At 39.0% G+C, this 23,767-nt stretch overlaps 1 protein-coding gene across 1 annotated transcript in view; it reads left to right on the top strand.

Annotated features, from left to right (window-relative positions):
* Positions 1 to 4,495: 4,495 nt before the first annotated feature.
* NUF2 (NUF2 component of NDC80 kinetochore complex) overlaps positions 4,496 to 23,767 on the top strand; it is a 30,146-nt gene continuing 10,874 nt past the window's right edge. The window contains exons 1-10 of the mRNA XM_006734512.3: positions 4,496 to 4,643; positions 8,138 to 8,277; positions 9,464 to 9,538; positions 10,559 to 10,635; positions 11,336 to 11,397; positions 15,919 to 16,016; positions 17,193 to 17,266; positions 18,606 to 18,702; positions 20,130 to 20,192; positions 22,756 to 22,893. Of these exons, the coding sequence (XP_006734575.1) occupies positions 8,155 to 8,277; positions 9,464 to 9,538; positions 10,559 to 10,635; positions 11,336 to 11,397; positions 15,919 to 16,016; positions 17,193 to 17,266; positions 18,606 to 18,702; positions 20,130 to 20,192; positions 22,756 to 22,893 (807 nt within the window). The 5' untranslated portion in view covers positions 4,496 to 4,643; positions 8,138 to 8,154. The remainder of the gene's footprint in view (positions 4,644 to 8,137; positions 8,278 to 9,463; positions 9,539 to 10,558; positions 10,636 to 11,335; positions 11,398 to 15,918; positions 16,017 to 17,192; positions 17,267 to 18,605; positions 18,703 to 20,129; positions 20,193 to 22,755; positions 22,894 to 23,767) is intronic.

Below are 23,767 nucleotides of genomic sequence, written 5' to 3'. Positions count from 1 at the left end.
TTAGGGGCTCAATAAAGTTTTTTGAATGAAAAGATGATTGCCAAGAAAGCCAGGAGGAAAGTCAACTAATTCAGACTATAGAATAGGTAAAAACTTCTTGAAAGACTCTCTGAAAAATAAGTAAGGATAGGTAAGAGTCAGGCAAAGAAAATCAGGATAGCCCAGACAGTCAACAAAATAAGGTCTCAAAGTATAAAACAGCCTCATGAACGGGAAGTGGGTGTGATGGGAGGTGAGGTTGGAAACATAAACAGTGACAAGATCATGGAGGTCCTAGCATGCCAGGCTATGGAGTTAGACTTTATCTTGGAGGTGATAAGAAAGATGGATGGAAGAAATCTAAGCAGACAAGTGAAACGTTCAGATTTACATTTGGGACTGATCATTCTGGCTGCTACTTACAAGATGAATTTGGGGGTGTGGGCAGGGGTGGTAAGGCTAGAGACAGGACTGAGATAGTGGAAATGAAAGGGACAAATTAAAGTTGGAATGGCTCATGCACCCTCCCAAGTCGCTCTATCTAGAAGGCTAGGAAATCATTGGAGTCACCAAAAGGACATGACCGCTGGTTGACCTGTGAGCTGGACACCAGCAACTGGAGGCTCCTCTCTCCCTCCCCTGTCCTTGGAATGTGTGTCCAGCTTGCCTTCTCTGTGCCCAGAGGCTGCTCCAAGGACACAGGCTTGAGAGAGTGATGTGCTGAGACGCATCTGGATTGTATACAGTGACTGAACCCCATTATGGATTCTATATAAACTTTCAAGATTTGGCAGGCAAGTGCAGAGATCTGCTCTTGTGGCCACCCAAGACAAGTCTTGTATGCAAGTTCCTTTGCTTATTCAACCTGCTACCTACCGTCTGGAGTGGCCTACCTCTTTCTTTCGCCTCTCCCTGCCCTCCAACTATGGGCCTGGTTCCAGACTACACCCAGAAAGGTCCCAAGGAGCTTGTGAAGCAATAGAAGTAAAAGCCTGAATCTCAAGGGAGAAATCAGGAACAGCAGTTGTTTTAGGCTTCATGAGCAAACAGATTAAAACAATGAGTGAATGATACTCCCAAGGAGAAAATAAAGACAAATTTACAAAATAATAATAATAATAATAATAATAATAATAATAATGATGATGATGTTGGAACTTACACTGTTTAAAGGGCAGGGAGAGAAAAAGCCAGCTAAGAAGTATGAGGTAGATAGAAGAGAGAGGAGCGAAGCAAAGGGAGTTAGGTTTCAAGGAAGGTTTGATCAGTGGTAGCAAATGCAACTGAGAGGTTTAGAAAGAAAGAGAAGCATGATCTGCAGCACAGGCCAGGGAGGTATATTTCATCTTCTGAAATAAGAGGGAGGTACACGTGGCAGGGAGGGGCATGAGGAAGCAGGACGTTAAGGTGTATGTTGCATGATGGCTTGAATTTTCTCAGTTAACTGGAAACAAGGCTACTGGAAACATGTGCGTCCCGTAGGGAATCTCTGTTCCAATGCATGGGTGCCTGATGGCAAATAGGGAGTAAAATCCATCTTCGTATTTTCACCTATTTCTACCACCCTAGATCAAGTGAATCAACTTTTCAGCCTTACTGATCTGCTAAAAACAAAGCAGAAACAACAATTTGGAACCCATCACTTTATTTTTTTTTTTTAAGATTTTATTTATTTGACAGAGAGAGACACAGCAAGAGAGGGAACACAAGCAGGGGGAGTGGGAGAGGGAGCAGCAGGCTTCCCGCTGAGCAGGGAGCCTGACGCGGGAATCGATCCCAGATCCTGGGATCATGACCTGAGCTGAAGGCAGACGCTTAATGACCACCCAGGTGCCCCTGGAACCCATCACTTTAAAAAGAGATTTGTTTTAACCCAAAGCACAAGCTACCACAGAGCACCACCTGCATTAAAGGTAAAGTCCCAGCTGCAGGCTGTCATTGTCTCACTGAGCATCCGCATCATGTCACTCAAAGGTCTGCTCAGTCCTTACAGGTCTGTCATCCAGCCTCTAAAGTGCAATCTAGAAAGGGAACATGAAATTAAAATGAGATCAGGAACAGGCATAAAAACTGCAGATGCATGTGAATGTGTGTTACGTGCTTGAAAAACACCTTTCAGACTACACTGGGCACCTTCTAATAAAGACGGGAATTGAGGCTGGGAAGGGATAGTTTGTAAGGCACTGAAAGCTCTAAGACAGGAAAGTGATGGATGATAAATTAATGGATTGTCAAGAAGCAGGAGGTGAGATGAAGCTGGAGACCACAAATGTGTCATACGCCCCTATGTACTGTTTCCTCCAGGGCACCACGCTGGGGATTTATGGGATGCATTCAGGGTCACAGTTTTGACAGGCACCTGGGTCAGAGGCCTTGGACACAGGAAGTTTGGATGCTGATAAACCCTGCGGTCCAGGCTGGGAAGGGAGGCAATGGACTGAGGACTGACAGGGAAAATGAAATAGAAGGCAAATACAGAGCATGTGAGGGTATACAGGTGCAGAAAAATTAGATGCCACAGTCATAAAGAATACTAGGTTCAATTTTCTGCTGCAGTTAGTGTCTTCATGGATGATGATTAAAACTCTAGAAAGTCTAAGTTGAAATTTCTGCCATTCCGCCCTCTACCTCACACTGCCCTGTAATAGGCAACTGAATTTTTAAAGTCACGCTTACCCTTATAGCTGAGATAATTTCAATAAATATCCATTAGTTCTTTCATACTTTTAACTATCAGATTGCCATATCGATGGTAAAATTATCCCCCAACTAAACCATTATATTAAAGAATTGTCTTATTTTTCTTCCCATTGGGTCCATTCTATTCTTGGCCTACATATAGATCACTCTTTTCTTGTCTGAACTCTCAACAGTTCAGACATTTGTTGAGCGCTTACCATGTGCATAGGGACCTCATACAAATAATAATCAAAATAACAGCTAATACTTATTGAATGCTCACAATTCTGCCAGGCACTTTACATGAACAAATTCATTTAATCTTCATGACAACCTATAAATCAAAGAGGACTATTTCTCCATTTTGCCTAAGTGGAAAGCAGCTTAGGTTAAGCAACTTGCCTGAGTCCACATAGGCAGTAAGTAGTGTGACTGGAGATTTAAATCCAGCTACTGATTCCAGAGCTGTGCCCTCCATCCTTAGGTGTCCCCCCTTTCCCTGCCTCTAAGGAGATGTGCTCCAGTGGAGGATAAGTATGCACAAGTAATAAAGTTGATTTGGCTAAGTGCCAATGAAAGGTCTTTTTTCTCTCCTTTCCTGACTCCCTGAGATCTTTAAAATTCTACTTTCCTAACCTACTTTTGAGTTTTACTATTCTGACTTTGAGATTGACCTAAGAACATGGACTTAGGGCAAGAGAAGACCTAAACTATTTAATATGAAATGTATTTTTGTTAGAATGGGTATAGACTTCTCTACTAATATGCACAAAAAAGCACCAGCGTTCGTCTACTTCCAGCACAGTATTTCTAGCATGATGTTTCACTTTATTCAGTCCAGACTCTCCATCCAACATAGAACCCTCACCAACTAATACTCCATCCTGCAGTCAGATGTAGGTCCCATTATGTCCTCTAGTGCCCAAAACCCAAATTAAACTTCACGGCTTCTCCACCGACACTAGTTCGCTCGTGTCTTGCGCTGCAGGACGCTGACTTGCGATCATGTACGAAGCGCCCTTCACTGGGGCACGTGCACGTTTGGGGAACAGTCCGTGTCGGGAAGCACCTGCCTTGCTGGCTACTGTGGAGAGATGCCCGGAGGGAGGGAAAAGCTTCAATCAGGACAGTGGCTTCTACTCTGGACAGTGCCGCTTACTGCACAGTAGGGAACAAATCACTTCCAAGCCCCCGTTTGCCTGCCTGTAAAAGTGAAAGGCTCTGGCCGGATGAACCGTTGGGTACCTTTCACCTCTCGGAGTCGTGTTTACCAACGCAGAATCAGGGGATTTGTGTCTGGATCCTGGTTGTGCTACTTGTGAACACTGTGAGCGTCCTTGGCCAGCTGCATGGTCTCTCTGACTTAGATCCCTCATTTGATGACAGTATCTACTCGCCCCCTCTTCCTTCCCCTTTTAATGAAGCCTAAAACAGAAGCCGTGCGCTCATACTCGATGTCAAAATATCCGTATTAGTATCATCACTCTGGGACTCTAGGACTTACGCTGCCCCACGGAGAACCCCACACCCTCTCTCCCTTCTCACTTTGAACTTAGCTCAAGTCTCTAGAAACTCTCCATTCGCTTTTCCTTTAACCTCGGGCCCGGGGAGCCCTCCACGATGTGGAGGAACTCTGCAGCAACCCCGTTCCCGGAACTCCCAGCCCTTCCGGCAAACCGCCGCGCTCCCACTTCCTGTGGAATCCAGGTCCGACTAGACGCCAACGCCGCAAAAAACAGTTCCGCCTAGAGCCCGGCGCCTTCTCTCGCCGCACAAGCCCCACCCGCCTCGGGTCTGTTGAGCCTTACCGGCACCCGGCGCCGCGGCCGCGCAGGAAGTGGGCTGGGTGGAGGGGGCGGGACTTCCAGTAGGAGGCGGCAAGTTTGAAAAGACACAACCGTTGACGGCTGATGTCTGTTGACTTCAAACTTCGCTTGCAGCAGTTCCGGAGCTCTTCGCCCTCCTGCGGGCGGCTGGCTGCCGCGGTAAGTGAACGCGACCAAACACGGGAGGACGGGAGCCTGAGTGCGCCGTCCCTCCGGAGGCGCGGGCAGAAGCCTGGACGCCGGGCCTGGCAGTGTTTTCGTTGCGCGTAGCGCTGGGGAGGAGGCTGGAGAAGCCAGCCCCCGGGAGATAGGGTTCTTTTAACTTGGTGTTGGTCCCAGAAACAACCTGAGCTTAGTTCCTGCGAAATGATGAGTGTTTGTTGCCACGTAGACTGTGTGAGAAGAAACTTGGGCTGAAGCTGGCCAGTTGAAGCTTGTATTTATATTTTTTTAACCCATTTATTTAGAAGGCAATAGGTTTGAGACGCTCGTCAACTTTCTACAGATCTCCGTTGCTCACACATCGCTTAGCCAGATCAAAGATATCATACTTAATCTAAGAATCAAAGGAAAAGAGCGGTGAATATGTGGCACTATGCATGCATAGCACGTTCATTTTCCCTGAATGAGTTCAGGAAACTTTTTACTTAATTTATTGAGGTGGTTTTTGTTTAGTCTTTGCCTCCTGGAATTTTGCTTTCATGAACTAGTTTTAGTAAAACGAAGTGTGTATGATTTAACAGATATTCTCTCAACATCTACTCTGTTCAGCTTCTCAGTGTTGCAAATATAAAGAAATCAGAGGGATAATTAGCAGTTAATACCAGCTATTTGCTAGACGGTCTGAGGGTCACTCTACATGTTATTAGATTGTTTATATGCTTTATCCCACTAGAGACCTCATACTGTTCAGTTGGAAGGCCTTTTTCCCCACCTCCCAAAGATGAATTGGAATTGAAATTGTACTATCAAAGAAAGATAGAAATTGGATATGGGAGATGATTCCAAAAAGAAGCATTGGGAGTTTGGGAAACATCTTGGAGGAGACTAACTTGAAACAGAAAATTCATTGATTTATTAAATATTGGAGTGTTTTAGAAACCAACAGAAAAAATTGAATTTGATGTGGTGGGTAGGGTAATTGAAGTATTTTTGTAAAGATATTACATGATGCATTCGGTGTTTATAAGGATTAATCTGATAGAGTGTGCAAGACACATTAGAGAAGGATGTGCGGTAATGATTATGAAGGTATTTTACACCTACTCTTTCTCTCTTATAATCTTTTTTTTTTTAAGATTTATTTATTTATTTGGGAGAGAGAGTGAGCGCGAATGGGAGGGGAAGAGGGAAAGGGAATCCCATGCAGACTCCATGCTGAGCGCAGAGCCTGACCTGGGGCTTCATCTCACAACCTGAGATCATCACTGGAGCCGAAACCAGGAGTCCGTTGCTTAACCAGCTGCACCCTTACTGTGATAATCTTTGATCCAGATGTAGCTTGTTTTGGAAAAGTGACTTTTTCTACAATCTTTTGGCCAAGTATTTCTATCAGTGGTTTTTAAATCTATGACTTAGATGAAAATGTGGAATGTGTATTTATGCTGAAAAAGACATTTAATATGTGAGGCGTCAGGATCTGGAGTCAGAAAGATGCTGACTACGGAATGAAAGTATAAAATTATAAAATTCAATAATGGGAAGTGCAAATCCTTGCTTAAGGTTCAAATAATTATGTTAAGAAAAACATGGAGAAGTCCTGGCTTGATATCAATGGGTCACATTGAAGAAGTTCTGTGAGTTTTAGTTGATTGTGTGAGTGTGTGTGTGAGAGAGAGAAACAGAGACAGAGTCAGTAAGTGCTACAGTTGTAGACTAGATTAGCGTGGCCAATGTCTACTATATTAATATTCTGCCCTAGGCAAACCGTACCTGGAGTATTGTGTTCACTTTGAGCATTACATTTTAAGAAGACATGGACAAAATTGTTGTAGAGGAAATTGAGTAGAATGGTAAAGTTTCTAAAATAATGTCATATAAGCAGTGGTTCTACTTAAATTATACTTAACCTTAGAGAAGAGATGGCTAAGCAGAGATGTGATAACTTTCTTCACATTTTCAAAAGTGGTGTCATGTAAACAGAAATTAATACTTTCTTTGTAGTTGCGTTGACTGGAAATAGGACCAGTGGGTAAAGATTACAATAAACAGATTTCTACACAGTGTGAGAAAGAGTTATTTAATTATTAAAGCCATACTGAAGTGGAAAAAAGTTGCCTTGAGAGTTAGTGAACTTTGTGATGTTTGCACGTGTTCACGCAGAAGTGCCAAGTTGTTTGTCGGTCATCTTTCAGAATGGCTTTCTACACTTATCAGAGATTAGGCAAGTTGCCGAAGCTTCTTTTAACTATAATATTCTAAGAAATATTAGGCACCTAAAGAAATGGATTTCCGGAATTGTGGGTCATTTCAGTTTGTTTGCAACGTTGAGTATATTCACATTGGAGCTCTTGAATTATGCTACTTCCTCACAGAACAGGTGATCTGTATGTAATAAATCCGATATTGTCAACTGAGACGCAGAGGCGGTGGCTGCAATGGCTGGTGCTCCTGCTGTTACTACTGCTATCCTGCCGGGCACGGCTAGAAATAAGAAGAAAATGCAAAGGTGTCAGCTTCCGGGGGCTCAGAATGTAGTGTCAGAGTTCTAGAAACCTCACAATACACTGTGGCAGTTATTACAACAGTTAAAGGCAAGGCTCTAGGACAGGATTTCTTAACCTCAGCGTTACTGACTTTTGGACTGAATAATTCTTTGCTGCAGTGGAGGTGGGAGCACTATCCTGTGCATTGTAGGTTGTTTAGCAGCATGATCCTCGAACCACTAGATTCCAGTAGCACCCCCATTCCAGTCCTGACAGCCAAAGATGTCGCCACACGTACCCAGATATCCCCCCGCAGGAGGGGTGCAAAATTGTGACAACGACTGCTGTCGGGGGACACAGGTGGGAGTATCTCACATCTGAGGACATTAGGGGAAAGTGGTTGTTGTTGTTTTAAGTTATCTATCTGGTGATTGGAATTCCTACCAATTACAGCATTCTATTTTTACTGTATTTTTTCCCCTCTCTCTTCCTACGTGCATCTTAAATCTTATTGCCCATCTCACTATGTGTACATCAAATAGGATATTAGATCAGAGTACAGTTTGATTATCCTTATGTTGGTACTGTTTATATATAGCTTCTGCTGATACTGTTGCCTATATATCTTGCCTGGAGGATTAATTCTCAAGACCAATCTTGTTAAACCCTAAGTCCCCCAAATTTAACAAAGAAAAAACAGGGATTTTCACGTATATTCGAGCAAAGTCCTCTTTCCCATATGAAAGAGAAGAGCATTAGGAAATTAGAGAAAGAAAACCGTTTCAGAATAAAAGATATTTCAGAATACATACATGTATATACACATTTACAATCTAGGATATACATATGTATGTAATTTGTGTTATCTTACTAGGATGTTTGATGATAGTTAACACTACTATGAATAGTTCAATGTTAGCTTGTTAATTTTGCTTATATTTATCAGCTTCCAGATAAAGAGAACAGCTAGTTGTCCATGTTTCTGATCTTTGCTTTTTCTTCCTTCAGACTAGGAGATTCCCAAGATGGAAACTTTGTCTTTCCCCAGATATAATGTGGCTGAGATTGTGATTCATATTCGCAACAAAATCTTAACAGGAGCTGATGGTAAAAACCTCTCCAAGAATGATCTTTATCCAAATCCAAAGGTACAATGTGATTGTGTTTCCATGTGGATGATGGTATTTAAAAAGAAATGAAACTACTTGGCCTATAGTATTTGCAAAAGGGCATGTACCCTACTACTTGATGTGGGCCAATCATTTTAATCCAGAAGCAATCTCTCACCAAGTGTAATTTTAAAATAATGTTAAGTTTATATGTGAGGTGACATCTACATTTCCATTAGGAATTCAATTCCTTAATATGGTTGTTTCCTTAAAAAAAAACACTTCTAAATCATAGACTTATTAAAGTATATTAAATTTTTTTTATTATTGTAGTGGTGGTCTGAGTGTATCATTTATTGGTAGGATTTGAAGGAACCTATTCCAAGTGGTTTCCAACCATAAAAAGTGCTTAGAAACAATTCTCTTTGGAAACTTATGGATTAATTTTCTTGCATTATGCCCCAAGGGGGGGATTGACTTGTTTTGACAGGCTTTGTTCTTATTTCTTTAGTTATTAAATGCAAAAATGAACTATTTATGTGTCATAGAAAATCCCAAAGTCTCCTTCCATTTTCCTGCATTGGTCTTGAAGTAATAACATAATAAAACCTGGTTTAGTGATGTAGAACTCAAACTTCTTGATCTCAGTCCCTTTGTAATTCTTTAAAATGGAAGGAATAATCTCAGAATAAATGAACTTGTATATGGGTCAGAACAGGTTCTACAGGCCAGTATTTGGCAGCTGCTGAATTAAAAGATAAAACTTTTGAAAATTCCATGCTACTCTATTAAATTTATACCCCCAGGATAATAGTGTTCACTTAAACTTTAACCTCTCAGGAAACCTTAACATCTGAAGTGTGAAATAAGTTTGCCCATGGTCTTTAAAAAAAAAAAAAAATACACCCTCAGTGTGCCGTTATGTTTGCCCCATGCCTGCAGTCTATTTTGAAAGACTAACCCGTCTTCCCTAATGTGGATGGATTGCTTGGATTGGATTCTGTATATAAGCTTAAACAACTGATCTTATTGACCACTTATTATATCTGAGCAAACTGGTAAGTATATATGTGTTTTAAGATTTGGAAAAATTAAGAAATATTTCAAGAGAGATAGAGTAACTTTGTTACTCTTCTCTTTGCATCCATTGTCTACAATATCAGATGATGGTGATTCAGCTGTCGAGTCATGCATCAGAGTATTAAAAGTTGTTTTTCTCTTGTAGCCTGAAGTCTTGCACATGATCTACATGAGAGCCTTACAAATAGTATATGGAATTCGACTGGAGCATTTTTACATGGTGGGTTTAAGATGAGGCAAAATTACTTTCTTTTGCTGCATTTCCCATGTTCATATTGCATACTGGTTTCAGGATAGGAAGTTCTTGACTTTATTTTTAACAAAATCAAAGGCTTATATAAAATTAATGTCACTGGCAAAAGAATCTTAGGTATAATAGTGGCTTATATTGATAGCTTTAGTAAGACAACAGTAGTAGAAGACTTAAATGACAGAAATTATTGGTGCTGTGTAGTTATTCACAGATTTACAGGTTTGTCTTCAGAGGCTAATGAGCAACAGCACAGTCTTCACACATACTCTCTCTTCTGAGAAAGGACTCCCAAATTAGAGTATGTGATGTACACTAAGATTGAAAACAATTGAAATAAGGCGTCTGAGCTTTTAGCAAATTAGGTATTGCTAGTAGGAAAAGTCATTTTTCTTAATTCTGTTGTTGCTGTTAAATCCTCAGGGCATGATCTGAAGTTTTACTAAAAATGTACTATCTTTAGAATCTCACCAATATGATAACATATTGTTTAAAAATCAAAGGCTTTGCCACATATTTGCTATGAAACCTTGCTAAGGCTTACTTTCTTTGTGTATAAAATAGGGATAGCACACTGTTTTAGGTAGTTATGAAAATTAAAGAAGAATACATGTAAAATGCTGAGCATAGCTCCTGATTTAGTAAATGCTGACTTGACCCCTTCATTCATTCATTTAAAAAATCTTTACTGAGGACCTGCTGTGAACCTAGCATTATTAGTAACAACTCTAGTTTTGTGCCAGGATCGTTATTGTTTACTAAGTTTTAAACATTTAATGATAATAAGGTTATTTTGATCTTAATTTATGATTAACAGGGGGCACGAGGTTGGCTCAATGGAGCATATGACTCTTGACCTAGGGGTCATGAATTCAAGCCCCGCATTGGGTATGGAGCCTACTTAAAAAAAAAAGTTATTTTGAGGTTGAAGACTTTTCTCATTTTGTCTAATCAATGTGTAACTTAGATTTTGTGATATATTACATTTAGATGCCAGTGAACTCAGAAGTCATGTATCCACATATCATGGAAGGCTTCTTACCGGTCAGCAATTTATTTATTCATCTGTGAGTAAAGTGGTTTTATTTTCTGAGACTACATACATTTATTTTTTCATTACATTAAGCTTTCTTTTTTTTTTTTTTTTTGAGATTTTATTATTTGTGTGTGAGAGAGAGAGAGAGCATGAGAGGGGAGAGCTCAGAGGGAGAAGCAGACCCCCGCCAAGCAGGGAGCTGGATGCGGAACTCGATCCTGGGATTCCAGGATCATGGCCTGAGCCGAAGGCAGCTGCTTAACCAACTGAGCCACCCAGGCGCCTGCATTAAGCTTTCTTAATGACAGGATTTTCTTGGAGAATTTCTATCATCTCCCTCTCCACTCCATCAGTACATTGAAAATTGTAGACTTCTTCAAATAGAACTAACTGCTTCCCTCTGTGGCACTATCAATTCTGCTTTCAGTGGGGTTTTAAGATGTTGTGAATCTAAAATTGTTTGGAGGTTTTGAGTTTTTAAAGAGTCCTAGTACCTCCAAAAGTGTGTGTTGTTTATTAGAATTTATAACTTTACCTTGGTATTGCTTGAATACTTGTGTAGTGTACAGAAAACATAGATTTCTGTGCTACAGGATTATGCGTGGTAGTTGACTTCTGACTTGGTCTTTGGACATTGAGAAACATATCCAGAAATCTCTTGGAAAATAAAATGTTTATATTATATGGTTTATATATAACTTAAAATATTCTTTCTCCACTTCATCTTTAAGGGATTCATTTCTGCCCATCTGTCGGGTGAATGACTTTGAGATTGCTGATATTCTATATCCAAGTAAGTGAGAATTTAAAACAATTTTTAATGTCTGACTTTAATATTTTACTTCTCTGTCAATAAGTGTAAAAATAAAAACTACAGATAATTGGTTTTAGAAAGTTTATCCCATTTTTAAGGATGAATTTTTTTATATCCTTTTACTGGAATTGTTTTCCTTTGTAGGTCCATAGGAAAGCTGTTTTTCTGATCCATTTTTCTTAACTCCTTACATTTAAAAGATATCCTGTAAATTTGAAAACACGGATATGAGTAATATACAAGCTGTGTTACTGCATAGTGGATTCATCACACCAATTTTCTCAAATGTAGCAATTACTTTTTACTATGAAGAAAATATCTTTTAGCACTGATAAGAATAGTCTTGATGTTATATTAGCATGTCAATTTCTCTTAACTTTATTTAAATGTCCCTTAATTCATTTGACTCTGATATTTATGCATCAAATTATTTTATGTTGCAAGAGATTCAATGTGCTATTTAAAAATGTTTTTTTCCTCTTTCTGTTCTACCTTTTTGTTTTGTTATTGGTCTGTAATTTACACAAAATAAAAATTCACCAATTTTAAATGTATAACTAGAATTTTAACAAAGGCACATAGTTGTATAACCACTGCCATGATCATGTATGGAAATTTCGGTAGCCCTACAAAAGTTGCCTCGGGTCCCCTTGAAGTTGATTACTTCTTACCGACCCCTCTTCCCTGGCAACCACTGATTTGCTTTCTGTCACTGTAGTTTCTTGACTTGTCTGATATTTGATATAAATGAAATAATAGTCTGTATTCTTTTGTGTCTGGTGTCTTTAACTTAGCAGAACGCTTTTGAGATTCATCCATGTTAGTTACATTTATTAGTTCTTTGTTTCTTTTTATTTTGGAATAGTAGTCTATTGTAAATATAAACTGCAGTATATTTACCCAGTGACCAGCTGATAGACATTTGGATGTTTACAGTTTTTGGCCATTATGAGCAAGGCTGCTCTGAACGTAGGTTACAAGTCTTCGTAAGGTCATGTGTTTTCACTTCTCTGGGTAAACACCTAGCAGTAGAAATGCTGGTTCATGTGTTAAGTACACACTTAAAGTTTTAAGAAACTGCCGAACTGTTTTCTAATGTGGCGGCATCATAACCATCAACAGCATCTGTAGTTTCAATTGCTTCATTTCCTCCCCTGGACTTGATATTGGAAATTTTTAATCTTAGCCCTTCTAGTGGCTATATAGCTGTATCTCATGGTTTTAATTTTCATTTCCCTAATGACTAATAGCAGCATATTTTCATATGCTTATTTGCTGTCCATATATCTTCTTCGGTGGAGTGTCTTTTTGAATAATTTTTTTACGTAATCTCTGCACGCAATGTGGGGCTCAAACCCACAATCCCGAGATTAAGAGTCACATGCTCCACCAACTGAGGCAGCCAGGCGCCCCTGTCTTTTTTTTTTTTTAATTGTTTGTCTTATTATTGAATTGTAAGTCTTCTTCAGATATTATAAAAACACATAGTTTATCAGGTATGTATTATGCAAATATTTTCTCCCAATCCATTACTTGACTTTTTAGTATTATAACTGTCTTTTGAAGAGCAAAATATATTTCCATTTTGAAGACTCTAATTTATCAATTTTTTTTCATAAAAATGATTCATAAAACCATTTTTTTGTGTGTACTATTAAGAAATCTTGGTTTCAGAGATGCTAAGATTTTACTCGTATATTTTAAGCACATTATAGTTTTATTTATTAGTTATTTATTTATGAGAGAAAGAGAGAGAGAGCCAGAGTGTGCATGTGAAGGGGGAAAGAGAAGGAGGGAGGGAGAATCTCCTCCTCGGGGTTCTGTGGGTTAGATCTCAGAGCCCTGAGATCATGACCTGAGCCAAAATCAAGTGTTGAACGCTTAACTGACTGAGCCACTCAGGCACTCCAAGCATATTATGGTTCTAGCTTTTGTTATTTAATGCTTGAATTTTTATACATGATGTAAGGTCAGGGTCAAAGTTCAGGTTTTTTCTTTTTTGCATATAGTTATCAAATTATTTCAGCACCACTTATTGAAAAGATTCTTCTTTTTTTTTAAAGATTTATTTATTTGAAAGACAGAGAGAGACAGCGAGAGAGGGAACACAAGCAGGGGAGTGGGAGAGGGAGAAGCAGGCTTCCTGCTGAGCAGGGAGCCCAACGCAGGGCTCGATCCCAGACCCTGGGATCATGACCTGAGCCGAAGGCAGACGCTTAACGACTGAGCCACCCAGGTGCCCCAGAAAAGATTATTCTTTTCCCATTGAATTACCTTGGCACTTCTTGTCAAAAATCAATTGACCAACCACCACACACCTATTAGAATAGCACAAATCCAGAACACTGATAATATCAAATGCTGGTGGTTTATTGCCAACGCCCCTGAGTGAGCTTTGGTGTTTCCCCTTTTCAGGGAATTTATCCACTTCATTTAAGCTGGAAAATTTATTAACATAAAGTTGTTCATAATTTTCCTGTATCATCTTTAACAGTCTTTGGGGTCAGTAGTGATGTCCCCTCTCTCATTCTGACATTTGTCATTTGTTTTTTCACTCTTGTCGTTTTCCTGGACCAGTCTGGCCAGAGGCTTATCAATTTTGTTTATCTTTTCAAAAAACCAGCTTTTGGTTTCATTGATTTTTCTGTATTTTATTTATGTTTTTGTTCTATTGGTTTCTGTACTTATTGTTATTCCTTCTTTTTTTCCACGCGTAGTTTGGATTTGCTGTTTTTTTTCCCGTATTTTTTTTTTAAGGTAGAAGGTGAGGACGTTAATTTGAGACCTTTCTTCTTTCCTGATATACGTGTTTAGTGCTATAAATTTTCCTTTCGTCCTGCTTTAGCTGCATACCACAAACTGATGACAGATGTGTCTTCCGCGTGTGTGCGTGCATATGCACACCTGCCTTTGGATTATAAATCTAAGCTTGTCTTCAGCAGAGTCGTCCTATGGTCTTCTGCTGCTGGGGTTGAGGCCACATCCCTCCTGGGATACTTTCTGCTTTTGGCAGTTGTTCCTGGGTTATCATTGGCTAAAGATCACTTTTTAATTCCAAATTTGGGAGTTCTTGGACCACGTATACAGTTTAATTCAAACTAAAAATCCTTATGGCAGTAGGTTCAAGCTTTGGAATTCTCAGAGATCCTTTGCTCCCCAGAGACAAGGCTAGGAGACACTAGGAGCTTTGTCATTTCCCTCACTGGCATGAGAAATTTTTCCTGCCCCAATCTACCTCTTCACTAAGGATGCAGCCTTCCTAGAGTCCCCCATCTGCTAGGGTGCTCAGCGCCAAGCCCTTAAGGCATCAGCAACGATTCCTACATGAAAGTTAATAATCCAAACCACTTGCTTACTTAGCCTGGACTTACTTTCTTTTGGTTCTCCCCCAGTCTAGTTGCTTGTAAGACTTTCTCCTTATCACAAGTTTTTAGCAGTTTTTTTTTTTTTTTTTTTTAAAGTTTTTAGCAGTTTTATTATAATGTGCTTTTGGGGGATTTTCTTTCCGTTTGTTGTTGTGTTCCTCTCCCCCTGCCCACCCCCACTAAGACTCACTCATCTCCTTGACTATGTCTATAGTGTCCATCAAATTTAGAAAATATTTAGATATTTTATACAAGTTTTTTCTGCCAGTCTCTTTTGTGGGACTCCAATTACACATTTGTTATGCTACCTTGATGTTGTCCCTCCGCACATAGGTGTTCTATCCATTTTTTCTCTCTGGCCTTTTAGATGGCTTTTATTGTTGTGTCTTCATTGTCCCTAATGCATTCATCTGTCAGGTCGATCTGCTATTAATCCCACCTAGTGTATTTATTTTTGCAGATATTTTATTTTTTAAGTACAAAAGTTTGATTTGGGTCTTTTTAAAAAATCTTCCCCTTCTCTTTTAATGCTGATGCATTGCTCTGTCTTCCTGAACAAACAGAATATATTTATAGAATATATTTATAGAGGCTGTCAGGAAGATAGAGTTTAGTTGGGAAAGGCCAAGGCCTCTAGAACTCATAAATTCTAGTTGCCTTGACCTCTCCAAACTCGAAACTTGATCTTTGTGACTCAGCAAAACCCGCGAGTTGTTTGTGTTCTCCCTCCTTGCAGTACAGCCTGAAAACGCCCAAGTACTGGGCTGGTGCATTAATAGGGTTCACCTCATTTGTTTCTCTTAGGGATGGCTGCCCTGTATTGCCTGTTGTCTGGTGTCTAAAATTGGTTGCCTTGTATATTTTATCTGGTTTTCTAGTTTAAAATGGGAGAGTAAATTTGTTCCTTATTATTCTCTCTTGACCAAAAATGATTTACTTTTTTTTTTTTAAGTTATTAATGCAAAGATAATTCTGATCTTTATATTAGAGCACATTTTTTGCGCTTTGGTTCATTATAGCATGCATGCAGTTTTATTCTATGTGCTATGAGCAGAGTATATTGTGGGAGAGAATGAATTTTTATTTTTACATTTGTTTCAAAGATTTACTTAAGGAGTCTTGCTTTCTATTTTAGAGGCAAAACGGACAAGTCGGTTTTTAAGTGGCATTATCAACTTCATTCACTTCAGAGAAGCATGCCGTGAGACATATATGGAATTTCTTTGGCAATATGTAAGATTTAAACATTTTTGAGTCACGTAGCAGATCAGTAATATCACTTATAAAGTGCTGATCTGTTTTGAAATAGTTGTCACAGATACCTAATTGTCAGATGGCTGTTAGAATCAAATTTATTTTAATATTTATGTAAGTTGCAGATTTTCGTTACTGGAAAGCATGTATCAGAATGAGATTTTCTTCGCTATTGGATAACACTAGGGAAAGGCTGGGTTTTTTGTTCTAATCTTACAGCTGAGGCTCCTTTTCCTATATTAGGAAATGTAAGGGAAGAGAAATAGTGACGAATTCATATTTTTTTCCTTTGGAGTTTAATAGATAGTGCAGTGTTCTTTATTTAATTGAGATATTTGAGGTTTATGTTTGCTTTCTAAAAAATGGCCTAAAATGATGTTTTATCATGCTTGCCCAACAGTGCATTATAAGATCCAGTCTAAGTAAATCACTTTAACAGATGGAAACTCATTTCATCAACAATTTAGAGAATTTGGAAAGATTATGGGTCATTCATGTGATTTGTTTCCATCTGTCCTCAGTTTTGGGTTATCATATTCTTAGAAAAGTGCCAGAGTAACACCAGATAATTAGAACTTCAGCTCCAGCAACACTGAGCTGTATAGATAGAAGCTTCCTTGCACAAATCATGTCAAGCTTATACTTCCCAAACATCACACACTCTCCAAAACTTCACGTAGATTTGCTAATATACACACAGAAACATACAATTTTGCTTGGTTGATTTCTCCTCATTTTTTAAGACATAGCTCAGACATTTTTACAAAGCGCCCTGTGATGCTCCTCCCCAGCCATTACCCAGGTTGGGCTGGATGTCATTATTTTTAGTCCTGTAGCAAGTTGTTTGTAGACTTACATGCGTGTATCTGACCCTTCAAGGAGAATGAGCTACTTAAGTCCCAACTATAACTACTTCTTCTTGGGTATTATTCTTGGCACTTAGCACAGTGCCTGACTATGGTAAGAACTCAGCATTTATGCGTGAATAAGTAAATTCCTAATTCATCATGAATGCCTGTTCTCTCTTAAAAATGTCTTATTTCTGATAGTGAAAGCTGAGGAGTAAGCATTTTGCAGTGTGTACCGGTAGATGTTTTTTTTTAAACACATCACTGTTTGTGTTGAAAAGCACTAATATGAAAATTGCTTTAATAGAAATCATCTCTGGACAAAATGCACCAGTTAAATACTGCTCACCAGGAAGCGTTAATGAAATTGGAGAGACTTGAGTAAGTAGGAGATTTACAAATAAAATAAATGTAATTTCAAGATGCAGAATGAATCATGAGTAGTATTTGACAACCCTGCAGTCTACCTCAAGTCTCCTTCACCTTCCTCACTAAATAGGAGACTATTTAAGTTTACCTGTTCCAAAAAAAGAAAAACTCATTCTCCTCCTTTCTAACTCTTAGTACATAATATATTCTTTTACCTTATTCTTGTTGTTAGTGAATTAGCCTGAGATGTTTAAAGCCATTAACTTGCCTCCTAAATTATGTCTGGAAGTATTTATCTTGTATAGGTGAGTAGTAACTAAGTGGACTCTCTTTCTTCCTTAAAGCCAGTTAATTCTGTTAAGAGAGCTTTGTTTTGTTTTGCCTCATCGGTCACATTGGAGAGTCATTCGGGAGTTAGAGTTCTTGGCCAGATCGATTTTGAGCAGAAAGATTTCCCATCCCTTCTCATTTCTTGATGGCTTTGAGTTTCTTTGTTTCACAGGAGAGCTTTCCTAACCTGCCCTGGTATAGACTGTCTTAGAGACAGCAGTAGGCTGCAAAGACTGGGAATAGGAGGCAGATACTAAAATTTCACAGGTAAATTTAGTGCAAACTAAGTTAAGAGATAAATGACAAACTGGGGGCGGGTATCTGCAGCCTACCCAGCAGAGCAGCACCGTCCCTAGTAAGAAAACCTGTGTAATATTCCTAAAATACAAAGAACTCCTCCAAACCAAGGGCAAAAGGATAATGGGAAAATGGGCAAAGGCCAAGAACAGGGGATTTACAGAGGAATAAATACAAATAGCTAATTAACTATGTGAAGATTATTAAACTCACTAGCAGTCAGGGAAATGATCATTAAAACCATAATTCTGTACCATGTCTCAAAAGCAGAAGTTGAGAATGGTGCGCATGGCAGAGACTTTTACATGGGCAGGTGCTGTTAGGAAGGACAGGCAGAGCAAAGGGAATGGATGATCCAGGGGAGGGAGGCGAGGAGAGGAGCCAGGCAGGAGCCGGCACTGAACAGGGAAGGGAATGTTGCGCTTCTTGTATTAGGAGCTGAGTTAGAAAAGGCAGGTACGAATGCAGATGAGTCCATACGCAGGTTCGGTGGTGGAAGGCTGAGGAGCCCATCTGATCTTTATTTTCTGTGTTGTAGAGGCCAGGTCATCTATTTTAAATCTCTGTCACATGGAAGGATGAGAATTCAGAAACACGAAAGCAGATAGTTTTTTTGTTTTGTTTTGTTTTTTTCCATTTGAGTCATTTGAGGACAGAGACTATTTTGGCCTTGCAAAGTTAAGAACTTGATATATGTTATTTTCATCTATTTTGCTGTGTTTAGTTCTGTTCCAGTTGAAGAACAAGCAGAGTTCAAACAGCTTTCAGATGATATTCAGGAGCTGCAGCAGTCACTGAATCAAGAGTTTCGTCAAAAAACGGTATCAGCTGTGTTGACCTTAAAAATTAAACAGCCAGTTATCTTATCAGCAAAAATGGGTTTATTTGGGAATAGCAGAGAATTGCAATTTGGTACAAGTAAACTGCAGCAAAAACCATAGGCTCGTCCAACAAACAAAGAAGAGAAATGTTATTTTATGGAGAAGAAGGAGGAGGTTGGGAGGGGTTGTTTGGAATCAGAGTCCTTGGAAGAAAAGCAAGAGTCTAAACACAGAGTCTGATTCATTATATGACAAAAAATTCTTCTTTTTGGGCACTTTGGTTTTGTTTTTGCTCACAGCTAGGGAATAAAAGCAGAAAGCACGGCAAAGTAATTGCTGTGCAGGAACTTTGAGAACGCTAAGAGAACCACCTTTCTTGGGCTCAGAAAAGACTAACCTAGCACGAGGGTGGTGATGGTTTCTCATTGGGGGAGTTGCAGGGGAAGAGGCTTTCCTGTAGAGACTCAGTGGACCTCTTGCCCTGGTGAGGGGCCTAGTTGATGAGGCTTCTTGGAGTTGACACGGCTTCATGGGGGGTGAGAGCTCCCCCTCCTGGCCTCCCGACTCCATGTGAGCGAGGTTTCATTTTATTTTTACAGTTCACATAAATTAAAAACAACTTTGTTTTTTTTTTCTTTTGGCTGTGGAGGACGTAAGAGCACGTTACTTTCAGTTACAAAAGATCTAGGGTATATTGCTGTGCCCATTTGTGCTACTTATAATGGATATATACTTCTGTCAACCATGGTTATCAATTTGTGTTCTAGTCAATTCTTGTTGACTAGAATTTTTTAGGATTTGCCTTTTTCTAAACTTGCTGTTCCCAGACTGTACGGAGGCACCCTGGACTTCAGGGGCTTTGGGATATTTTAAAATTTTATGGGAAACAGTGATTGTTAGCATCTCTTGTACCCTGCTTGAACTCCTAGCTCAAGGCACATTGCCTTCCATTCATATCTTTGTGAGCCTGGGTTCTGGCATTTGTCGTGGTGAAAAACCAATACTACGTGAACAACCTCACAGAACAGGAAATGAGAATGTCTATGTCCAATCTGATTCCAACGTGTGTGAATTTGTGCAGGGTCCAATAGGTACACACATCCAATTTGGAAGTAGTTGTGGCTATTTAAGAATAAAATAAACATTATTTTTTTCCAATTTGTATGCATAATTTTTTCAAAGGGCTACTAAGTTCTTAGGATGTAAATACTTATGCAGTTATTTGGACTCTCCTACTTAGTAAAGAAACCGTTAGGTATTTCTTCTGGCCTGGGGGCATCGTAAACAGAGGAAGTTTGAGAATATCTGGTCTAATCCATTTAACTTCTCTCCTTCCTTACCTTTATTTTATGAGAACGCACTGAGTGGCTAAATTTAAATCTGTTTTGAATCATCACAGAAAACAGTTTATTGGCGTTTTTCCTTAGATAGTGCTCCAGGACGGAAATTCCCAAAAGAAGTCTGATATTTCAGAGAAAACCAAGCGTTTGGTAAGCGTCTTTGCATATAACCAGCATTTAAGGTTTGGATATTTTGTGTGGAGGAGTATTTTAACTGTGTGCATTGTTAAAGTAAATGTTTCTCCCTTTTTCCTTAAAATGAAACTAGTTTAACTTTTTTCAGTTTAAATATAATAGCTGACTACCTTTTTTTTTTTTTTTTTAAATGGAAACATGGAAATGTGTGAGGAGAGTGAAAATCACCCAGTGGCTCACCACACAGTCTGATGCGTGCATAGACGATATTTCTCTATGCGGAGAGCCATGTGTAATGTTACCTCAGAGCTGTGAGACTCTTCATGCCACAAACCTGCCTTTTTTCACTGAACAAAAGAGTATGAATACTTACCAGGCCACCATAGAGCCTCATTATCTTAACGGCTGCTTATGGTTGTACGTCACACTGATGTAGATCCTTCTGGTGTCCTGTTGGTGGACATTCACTGGCTTCTAATGTTTCTGCTACTAGACAGCAGTGTGTGTATGCTGCACACCCACTCACGTACTCACACACCGAGATCTGTGTACCAGGCTGCTTTTCATCTTAGACCAGATTCCTACTTGTAGGATTTCTGGGTTAAAGGGAATGCACATTTAAAACTGACCCACCTTGCCAAACTGGCTTCTAAAAAGATACCCATTTACATTCCTACCAATAGAATATGAGAGTGTTCTTTTCCCTACTGTCTTGCCAAAATGGGAGGTTTTTAGTTTGCTTTCTCTGTCTTTGTCGCTTTTATAGGAAAAAAACACCTCATTTTCATTTTGATTTTTTTGATTCTTAGTGATTTTGACATCCTCTTCAATGGTTTGTTGTTATGTCTTATTTTGTAAACTATGTGTGTTCCTGGCTTCTTTCGTTTTTTTTTTAAAGAAACTTTATGAGTTAGGGATATTAACTACTTGTCTTTTAAATTCGTGATTTTTTTCCATTAGAAGGCTTATGTTTTTAATGTAAATTTATAGACATTGCCTTTATGGTTTGTGGGCTTAGTTCTATACATAGAAAACCCTGTCCCATTTCTCATGTTTTTAATCCCAGGTTGTCTCATTGTACTTTTATGGCTTCTCTATTAACACGCTATATAGAACCACCTGAAATTTACTTTGGTGTAATATATCCTGTATTTTTCTGTCACTCTTTTTATTAGCAAGTGCTTTCTTCTGAGTAGTATTGCCTGGTTATTTTATTATTCATTTTTTTCTGTCCCATTTAAATCTACCTTAAAACAAAATCGTTTTGTAATTATAGTATCGGGTTTAGGCTTCTTATAAAGGGAAGAAATGCGATGAAAAGTCAACGTCAGTCGTAAGGAGGTTGGGCTCTGGTTTTGTAGAGCATGCGAGAGTAGAGTAGACATTGTGACCGTTTGCTAGAATAACAGACATATGGTGTCAAACATTCAATTTTGGGCTCTGAGTTGATCAAAATGTAAGATCATTTGTGGTTCTTTTTAGTTGAAAGTAATTTGTAGACAAATTACAGAAGTCATCCAGTAATACATTCCTGTTATAAAATACTCAAATGACATGCCTCTGTGTGTGTGTGTGTGTGTGTGTATGTGAGAGAGCCAGAGAGTCAGACACAGAAGGCCCTCTTCTCTGGGCCTGCTTCCCCTACAGGTTGCTCCTTCCCATTCCTTTCCATGACATTGCATGCGCTTACATAGACACATACAGTTATCTATTGCCGTTTCATTATTCAGTGTTCCTAGAAATGGGCCTGTGTTGTTTGTTGATCTATAATTGTTTCTTTCACTTAATATTTCTTGGAGATCTTCCCATATCGATACATAGAGAGTATCTCAAAACAATGTAAACATAATTTATCAACTAATACTTGGGGAGGAAGTTCATATGAATATTTTTTATCTTTATATAATTTTAGACTTGCAGAGAAGTTTTCACAAAAATCTCCGATGCCCTTCACCTCAATTCCGCAAATGGTTTGAAATTCAGGAGAGGAAGGAAATTTGTTTTAATTCAGCAGGCATGTATTGAGCGCCTGCTCAGTGCTATGGCTTTGTCTGTGTTCTGGGAGAACAAAGATAACTTCTCACAACCCCAAGCTGCTCAGTCAAATTCAGCCGCACAGATTAAGTACATAATTGTAGCATTGCATGTACAGTGATTGTACTGTTCATAGAAGGAATGCAGGGGAAGTGGGAGCAGGATTTCCAAGGATTAATGAAACTCAGAGGCGGTACCGGGTTGGGATGATGGTATTCAGGAGGACCGTACTGATCAAAGAGACATCACTTGCATCTGTTCAAACCTAGGACTGGTATTAGCAGGCTGTAGGTATGGTGGGGCACTGGCAGCAGGGGACCTTGCAAGGACAGAAGTACACAGTGCAGGACCTTGAGTGTCCTGCTTTTAGGGGCTTGGTCTTTGGCCCATAGACAAGAGGGAGCAAATAAGCAGGTGATCATAATCTAATTGTTCCCCCACTACAAAGAGCACAGACCCAATTTCTTTGTTCTTTTCCATTATTGTAATGGTAAGTTAACAATTTTGTTACTGTATCTAATATATAAATATGTTTTCTCAACAGAATGAACTAAAATTGTCAGTAGTTTCTTTGAAAGAAGTACAAGAGAGTTTGAAAACAAAAATTGTGGATTCTCCAGAGAAGCTAAAGAATTATAAAGAAAAAATGAAAGATACAGTCCAGAAACTTAAAAATTCCAGGGTGAATTTCCTTTTTTTTATTTTAATGCTTTTCTATATATTTTTTTCTTTTTAGCAACTTTTGTTTAATCGTGGGTTCATTTTGTGATTTCCAGTTTATCTACACTTCTTTTCCTCTTAAGCTTTTTGCCCTTGTCTCTGATATGTTGCTCTCCTCTAAAGTAGGTGTAGGGAAAAGAAGTACAATTTCAAGACATTTGTTCAATGATGCAACAAAGTTTTGAGACTTTACCCTGTGTGAGCAGAACAGAAATTCTCTGTCCTCCTGAGACTTACTTTATATGATGGAGAAAAGTATTAAGTTTATAATCAGTGATATAATTACAGGTTAGATATTATGAATACGTATAGGGTGTGCACATGTTGGGGTAGGAAGTACATGGGAAATCCCTGTACCTTCTGTGCAGTTCTGCTGTGAACCTAACACTGCTCTAAAAATATTTTTTTAAGAAACACCAAAAAGAGAAACAAAAAATAGTATAGGGTTCTTTGAAATAATGAGGGTAGCCTAATTTAAATTTTGGAAATCTGGGGTGGAGAGGGGAAGGAAGTAGAAATTGATGCTGACATCTGAAGAATAAACCGTGGTTATCCTACTAAATTTGTACATGGAAGACCATTGGAGGCGGAGGGAACAGCATATGCAAATTCTTTGAGGTAGAAGGAAGCGAGGTATGTTCCAGGAACAAAGCCTCATGCATAAGAAGGGGAGTGGCATGAGGTGACCATAGGAAAATAAGCAATAGGCAGATTATTCAGGGAGCGGGATTTTACTTTAGGGGCAGGGGTACACCACTGATTAGTTTAAAGGGGGATGTTGGAACATGATGTAATTTATGTTTAACAAGATGATGGGTTGTTGTGGGAGATGGATG

Source organism: Leptonychotes weddellii, chromosome 6 (assembly GCF_054177405.1).
Source record: "Leptonychotes weddellii isolate Sample4059 chromosome 6, ASM5417740v2, whole genome shotgun sequence".
Taxonomy (NCBI): domain Eukaryota; kingdom Metazoa; phylum Chordata; class Mammalia; order Carnivora; family Phocidae; genus Leptonychotes; species Leptonychotes weddellii.
This window is presented reverse-complemented; position numbering and strand designations above follow the sequence as displayed.